Source organism: Perca flavescens, chromosome 3 (genome assembly GCF_004354835.1).
Source record: "Perca flavescens isolate YP-PL-M2 chromosome 3, PFLA_1.0, whole genome shotgun sequence".
Taxonomy (NCBI): domain Eukaryota; kingdom Metazoa; phylum Chordata; class Actinopteri; order Perciformes; family Percidae; genus Perca; species Perca flavescens.
Genome location: NC_041333.1, coordinates 39,208,042 through 39,215,947, shown reverse-complemented (window position 1 = coordinate 39,215,947; position 7,906 = coordinate 39,208,042). Strand labels below are relative to the sequence as shown.

The 7,906-nt window shown below is 40.0% G+C and overlaps 2 protein-coding genes across 6 annotated transcripts in view; one reads left to right on the top strand and one right to left on the bottom strand.

Annotated features, from left to right (window-relative positions):
• The window catches only part of LOC114553116 (zinc finger protein 271), a 687,947-nt gene that overhangs the window by 214,349 nt on the left and 465,692 nt on the right, over positions 1-7,906 (bottom strand). The gene's annotated exons all lie outside the window — the stretch shown is intronic.
• Positions 1-7,906, top strand: part of LOC114553117 (zinc finger protein 239) — a 134,890-nt gene that overhangs the window by 15,339 nt on the left and 111,645 nt on the right. For 2 of the 5 annotated variants that reach the window (XM_028574280.1, XM_028574269.1), the window contains exon 2: positions 5,664-5,816. The exons of 1 other annotated variant lie outside the window; for it this stretch is intronic. In XM_028574280.1, the coding sequence (XP_028430081.1) occupies positions 5,724-5,816 (93 nt within the window). In that variant the 5' untranslated portion in view covers positions 5,664-5,723. Of the gene's footprint in view, positions 1-2,469; positions 2,555-4,548; positions 4,596-5,663; positions 5,817-7,906 lie in introns of those variants that run through there. 2 more of the 5 variants (XM_028574270.1, XM_028574271.1) reach the window with 2 other exon arrangements.

Genomic DNA, 7,906 nt, shown 5'->3' with positions numbered 1-7,906 from the left:
TACAAAGTCAGAAAATAGAAAGCAAACTGTTTCCAGAGGACACTAAAGAATGATGGAGCAGCAGGAAACAGACCAGGTCAGATAGTAAACAGCTGATTTATTCATCTGACTTGTAGAATAACCTCAATGATTGAATTGTTTTAAATGTCTGGGAATGTGGAACAACTAAATGTAAAATGAATGAAATAAAACAAGGCCACATGCTGATTATTTGTGACTTGATTTGATGGATTTATTCTTCCTGTTATGTCTGTGTTTAAACTCCTAATTAAAAGGTAAAGTTTCCATCCACTAAAAGTTCTGTTGTTGCTGCTGACAGACTCAGATTATTATTCTAAGTGTCTGACAACATTATGGAAAGGGTCCCTACAGAGATAGAGCTTTTAGTTAAAGAGTAAGATCCTTTTAGTTTAACATGAAACAGCCCCGAAATCACCATCACCAAACTCCACCAGACTCCATGTAAATAATCAGGACTTTTAGCATGTATAGAGCCAGCATATCTCCACCAGACTCCATGTAAATAATCAGGACTTTTAGCGTGTATAGAGCCAGCATATCTCCACCAGACTCCATGTAAATAATCAGGACTTTTAGCGTGTATAGAGCCAGCATATCTCCACCAGACTCCATGTAAATAATCAGGACTTTTAGCGTCTATAGAGCCAGCATATCTCCACCAGACTCCATGTAAATAATCAGGACTTTTAGCGTGTATAGAGCCAGCATATCTCCACCAGACTCCATGTAAATAATCAGGACTTTTAGCGTGTATAGAGCCAGCATATTTCCACCAGACTCCATGTAAATAACCAGGATTTTTAGCATGTATAGAGCCAGCATATTTCCACCAGACTCCATGTAAATAATCAGGACTTTTAGCGTCTATAGAGCCAGCATATCTCCACCAGACTCCATGTAAATAATCAGGACTTTTAGCGTGTATAGAGCCAGCATATCTCCACCAGACTCCATGTAAATAATCAGGACTTTTAGCGTGTATAGAGCCAGCATATTTCCACCAGACTCCATGTAAATAACCAGGACTTTTAGCGTCTATAGAGCCAGCATATCTCCACCAGACTCCATGTAAATAATCAGGACTTTTAGCGTGTATAGAGCCAGCATATCTCCACCAGACTCCATGTAAATAATCAGGACTTTTAGCGTGTATAGAGCCAGCATATCTCCACCAGACTCCATGTAAATAATCAGGACTTTTAGCGTGTATAGAGCCAGCATATTTCCACCAGACTCCATGTAAATAATCAGGACTTTTAGCGTGTATAGAGCCAGCATATCTCCACCAGACTCCATGTAAATAATCAGGACTTTTAGCATGTATAGAGCCAGCATATCTCCACATGTAAATGGGTGAATTAAGAGTTTATTTCAACCAAACCAGAGTGGTGATTGTTGTTGGAACATTTCTTCTAAAAATCATTGAAGGAAAAAGATTATTATTTTTTTTAATCTGAACATTAAGCCATTTGAAGGACATGTTAAGCTATGACAAACACATATCGTGACATCTCAGCAAGTTTTTAAGCCTGAATAAAAGACATTTTTCACCCCCTAAAATGTCAGGCCCTGTCACAGATACATTTCTAAATGTTAGAAATGTTTCCTTATGACTTTCTTTGATACAAATAGCATTTTCTTATTGATCACATGTCCCTGATTGTGTCTGACATGGTTTTGTAACTCATATAAGAAATATGTGACTTTGTGGTTAATTTTAGTGGATGGTAAGCACAGAATAACCACCAGCTACTCGTACGATTGTAAAAAATCTTCCTTTACATCCCAGATCTTTACAAATATGCAATAGTGGATATATACCCCGCCTTCATGTACACATTTAAAGAGATTAATTCATGAATACTTTATTAACTAATCAATTTTTATATCATAATGTGATGTGTGATAGGACTGACCATGATGTGACAGGACTGACTTTATGGATTTTGTTGATGCAGGAAAATTTATGTTTTATGTTCTTTAATTAAGTTTTAGTAAGTATTCCTATTTGGAATTATTATTATTTTAATGTACATGTTATAAGACTAACACGGTCATGTTCAAAAGTGTTTTTAATTAAGAATAAAACATCCAAGGACCTAATATTACATATTCCTTTAAAGCGCAACTCTCAGAAATCCCCCATTTAGTATTTTTTTGTCAGTTTTGGATTATACAAGTTTTATTCACTGTAACAACTCCAGGACAGATAATGTACGTTTCTGGTAGGATGTCCCAGTCCCCTAACAGTGGCAGTTCTACACGGAGGCATGTCGGGGGAGGCCCGTCCCTCCCTAGACATGTCCCTGGCCTCCCCTGTGCACCCCCCCCTTGCTGACCAAATAAAAAATTATGAATTTATTATGGATTTACACGCGAGCGGCAAAAGCGGAACTAATGTGCGACGCAACGTTCTCCACGGGTAAATTAGAACGGCGCACCCAACCACTAGGCTGCAGCGTGTGGTGGTGCTCGGTGAATGAGACAGCAACTCCTCTTGGAGAGAGCAGAGGAGCTCCGAGCTCTCCTGTTGGTAAGATCAACCATTTCATCTCGGAAGGGACTTGTTGTTGTTAAACAAACTCATCGAAGCAGAAGCGAATATCCAAATGTCAGTCTCGTTGCTAGGACTACACAATGCTGGGATGTTAACCTCGGAACTTCATCCATCTTGGCTGTTGTCAAATCCATTTGAGTAAAGCAGAGCTGCCAACTTTCCCCCAAACCTTGGAGTGAGATTTTGTGGGGCGAATCCAAACTTTTTCTACGTACAAAGCAAATGTCTTTGACTCATTCAGCATCATTACTGTCAGGGTTTAAATTGTGATTTGTTATGTGGTGGGGTTCTCCCTAGGGGGGTCCGGGGGTATGTCCCCCCGGGATTTTTTTAAAAAAATAAACCATTAAATGGCACTTTCTGGAGAGTTTTGTGCAAAGAAATGGAGAAATCGAGTCTTACATGATATGTGCAAAACAGCAAAATTTGCGTTGTTGTAGTCTCAACAGGTATTAGGGCATTTAGCATTTACATTACTGTTAATCAGTCATCACTTGATGATACACATTGTATTACCTTGTTATGATATAATAAGTGACCCATACAATGTGCCAAACATAATGTGCTACATGAAGAGACCGCAGCATATGACAGTAGCAACAGCTGAGAAGATTTGGGTCTGTGGTGACACACAAACTTCCTTCTCCCCTTCTCTCTCTTTACTACTACTACTACAACACACACACACACACACACACACACACACACACACACACAAATGCTTCTCCGTGTAGGGACCAGGGACCCAAAGTTAAATTAACATTGGTCTACCAAAGGGATCTACTAGGACCACTGAAAATCTAAAGAATGAGAACCACTGATTTACATACATTCTAATCCTTTAAAACTAAATAAATAGAAATAACCATTTTTTTGGATACCAAGGGGACTGGTGGCCAAAGACCATATCTCATTAGATTAGGCAGTGAGGGAAAATCATTCTTCAAACAAGGCAGTCCCCACCAAAAGGTCCAAGAAACTAGACTGAAAAAAAATACCAACAGCAAGACAAAAGACACAGCATGGCTCATTTTGTGCATGTGTTATAGCCTTTCTCAAACTTTTTTTGTGCCAAGGCCGAGTAATGTTTGGCCCTCGTCCTCTGTGCCCCACTTAATGTAATTCTTTTGGAAAAAGAAAGACTATTTTTTCATTTTATGAAACATTTAGTCTTAAAAACACAGTTTGAGATTTGTGAAAAGCTTCATTCTATTTGTGAAAAGGCAATAAAGGGAGATTATACTGTTTTTTTTTGCATATGTAGACCACATTGGACCAGGTCTAGATCCAAAACCGCAATAGCTAGACTTGTCAAACCTGGACTAAATTATACCAGAGAGCCTAAGGAGTCTTAAAAACGCAGTTTGAGATTTGTGAAAGCTTTATTCTATTTGTGAAAATGCAAAAAGGGAGATTATACTGTTTTTTTTTTTTTACACATATACCAAATTGGACCAGGTCTAGATCCAAAACCACAATATGTAATTTTGCGACCGGGTTGACACTTCTTTCTTTTTTTTGACCGGGTTGACACTTCAGCGTGAGAAATCGGGGGTGTGGCGTGTGAGCGTGTGAAACCAATCAAATGCGTGTGTCTCACGGCCAATGCGTGAGAGTTGGCGGCTCTGGTAAAGTAATCAACAGGCTATCTGCCCGTGTTAAGTAGGGAGGGATGGTTAGGAAACAAAATGTAATGCATGCCCCTCCGTTTCTTCTTCTTCTAATAGTTGTCATGAAACGAGGAAGGGACATAGCGTCCTTTTTAGCCCCAGGAAACCAAAAAGGGAGAGAACCAAATGAAGGTGTTGAGGAGCAGGAAGAGGGAGAGCCAGAGGAGTCTGGGGAGGTTGGAGAGAGGACATGTGATCATAGTGGGGGGGTCTGACACAGAGAGGGAGATTCCTGAGGGTAAGGAGGATGAAGAAGAGGGTGAGGAGGAAGAAAACCTACAGGGACAGAGAGAGGAACAGAGAGGGACAGCAAGTGGATCCATGTGGATCAAGTACTGCACCATCAGGTCTGTGATGAAGAAGGTTCTTACTATTTGCAAAGCAGTGCAATTCCAATGTAATGGTAGGCCTGCTGGGTGTCCTTAAAATGCTGCTTTCTGCTGTTCATTCTTATTTGGGTCAATATGGCTCTGTTTCTTTTTTTTCTCAAAGTAAATACTTGGCCTACATTTTGAAATACATGCAGATATACAGTACATGCATAAGTAAATACATGTTGTAGTTGTGCTCAAGTTTACTGTCCATCTTTCTACAGATATCAGCAAGTCAAAGAATGATGGAGCAGTACAGCCCAACTTGAATATATTCCCAACCACATTGATGGGGGACAAACTGGTCTAATCTTCATCCATGGCTCCAGTATTCTGTCATGATGGACTCTACATATTGCTATGCATGTAGACATTTTCTGAAAGTTCTCATCCCTTAAACCAGATATTTAAGTCTGTAAACTGTGTGAAAGGTGTAAACTGCAGGCTAGTAAATGCTCTGGTTTTGGTCCACTTCCTGTGTTTGGGTCGGATCGCGTTCCCACCTGAACCGGGACCCCTGTTTTCAAGCGGACCAGAGTTCTGGTGTTTGATCTGCACCGAGTTCAGATTGAGGACAGTAAAGTTGTTAGTGTAAGTTAGCTCACCTAAACAACGGAGTCTGAGTGAGACAGGAAGACAGCTGTCTCCGAGATGACGTCATCTTCTGTCTTCTGTAGAAGTGGTGAACTTACAGCTCGCAGCACTTTAATCACATATAGTGGGGAGCTTTGGACTGATATCTAGTGTCGGCAAAATCACTTTTTATTGAGTTTCCTTTTTCCTGAAATGATCTGAGTGAATTTAATTAAAATAAAATGTTTACCTTTTGTTGTGCAGTTGTTTAGATTTATTCCCAGTTTAATATAATGCTGTTTTCTCCAAACTACTCCGAGTTCATTGTTTAGCGAGGAAGGAAATGGAACAGTTTTCCAGCTGCTGCTTTGAGTTTGCCGACTGTTGTTTTAGTTGTGTGTGGATGTGAGGAAAAGGAGAGGAGACAGCAGCTCCTGAATATCTCTGCCTGCTTTGATTTGTACTGAACAGAATCCAGAGTGAGTCCAGCAGCCCCAGTGGACATCTGCTGGATTTCAGGACAAGAGAGGAATGGAGGAGGACAACCAGAACCAGGAGCAGCGGAGCAACAAGGTCCCCAGAAGACCAGCAGCAGACTGGGACTCTGATACCAGCCATGTTCAGGTCAGTGTTCAGGGGGGTATCACACAAAAGTAGAATTTATAAATCCAGGAGAACTGATGAAGAGAGGCTTGACCTAGTCTAATCTGTGCAGCCTGGCTTGCCAAGTCAGGCTGAGGAGGAGAGACTAGTATTTTCAGACGCCAAGGCCAAGTCAGGCTGAGGAGATAGATGAGATTCTCAGCTAAATATAAGGTCAAAAAACCAGTATGGTGTCCTCTCCCGTTGTTACATGAAGGGACAGTAGTCTACACTATATACAGTGGGGAAATAAGACTGAGGAGGCCCACTTACAAAGAATGCAAAAACTACAATTTTAATCATATGTACATTCTAACAGTGAAAGACAGAATCCCAAAGGCTCAATGAATTTTTTTGATAGTTGAGGAAAACAAGTATTTGACCCCCTGGACAAACAGCATGTTAATATTTTTCATCAGCACAGATGTCAAACGGTTTTTATAGTTGGTGACAAGGTTTGTGCACATTTCGGCAGGGATGTTGGCCCTCCTCCCCTGCAGACAGCCTCCAAATCATTCAGGTTCCGAGGTTGTCCCTGGCCTCGGATTTTAAGCTCCCTCCCCGGATTCAGGTCTGGAGACTGGCTAAATCCAGAAGGTCAAAAACCAGTGAGGTGTCCTCTGAAACACCCATCCCGACCCATCTTGTTACAGGGAAGGAGATGTCGGTCCAGGACAGTAGTCCATACCCTCAATATAGGCCCCTTTGAAAAGCACCCCCAAAGCATGATGTTGTTCAGTGTTGAGGGTGTTCTTTGCCCTCCAAAAGACTGATAATTTTGGGGAGGACTTTACAATTAGCATATGTATTTAATTATTTTAGTTGATTCACCGTTTTTTTTGTAATTCTTTGATTCATCAGTTTTGTGGTTTTGGGATGATTCCTCAGGGGTCAAATATGTTTTTCTCATCAGATGGTTATCAATTTTAATAAATCAGGGTTTTCATAATCTTTTTGGGATTCCCAGCATATGTATTTAATTTATTTTAGTTGAGATTCTTTGTACATATAATTTGGGTGGGATTTTACATTTTTAAGAACATATGCTAATTGTACAATCCTCCCAAATTATAGTCTTAGTTCACTGGACCAATAACTATTCAGTGTTGTAGACTCTTGTACCTTCTACTCAATGGTTTTTGACCTTATATTTAGCTGAGGGGGAAATAACTGATGAATATACTCTGTTACATTCATGTTTACAGTGTGCATTATATTTATCACTTAATTATCTTTATAGTTTCTAGATTTTAGAGTCCAATGTCTTCAGTGTCTTTCTGTTCTGTGTCCATATATACGAGGGAGCAAATCATATAATATGTGGAGAAGGATACTAAAAAAAACAGTGAGAAAAAGTGTGGCAGATAATAGCGGAGCGACTGAATGATATACAGTATCTAAAAATATACATTTATGAACTACTGCTCTTAACTGAAACCATTCAATGAGTCACTTGTCATTTGCAAAAACAAACAGTTGTACACTTTGCATTAAAAGCGAGCAGTGGAAGTTAATATGACTTAGGAAAGCCCATGAGAGAGAAACCGAGAGAAAGAGATATTTATGTATCATATTCTAGCGTTATAGAAAAATGATCTTCATGGTGAATTTCCTGAGTAACATTATCTTCTGCTCACTTTTAAGGCAAAGAGTACAACTGTTAATTTGTGCAAGTGATTAGCAGTGGTCAGTAAATGTATATTTTTAGGCTGCTTACACATTCAGTCGGTCCGCGATCGTCTGCCTCGCTTTCTCTCGCTGTTTCATTGCCGTGTTTCTTTTTTCAAATAATGTGTTTCATGTTATCATACTTCCACAAGAAGCTGCTGCTCACTCTGGATAAAGTATGAACAATGTGTATTCTCCATTTTAGCATCAGCAAATCAGTTATCGACCCTACGGTCTGGTAAGGAAAGCCATGAACGCTCATTTATCCAAATTGCTTCAGCTGGACTCGACCTAGTCGCTCCTCCCCTTAAATCCACCAGCCATTTTCATATTATACCAACATTTGCAGCATTCTGAGCCTTTTTGGAAAGGTTTCTAGGACAACTCTCGCAACTTCATTGCAA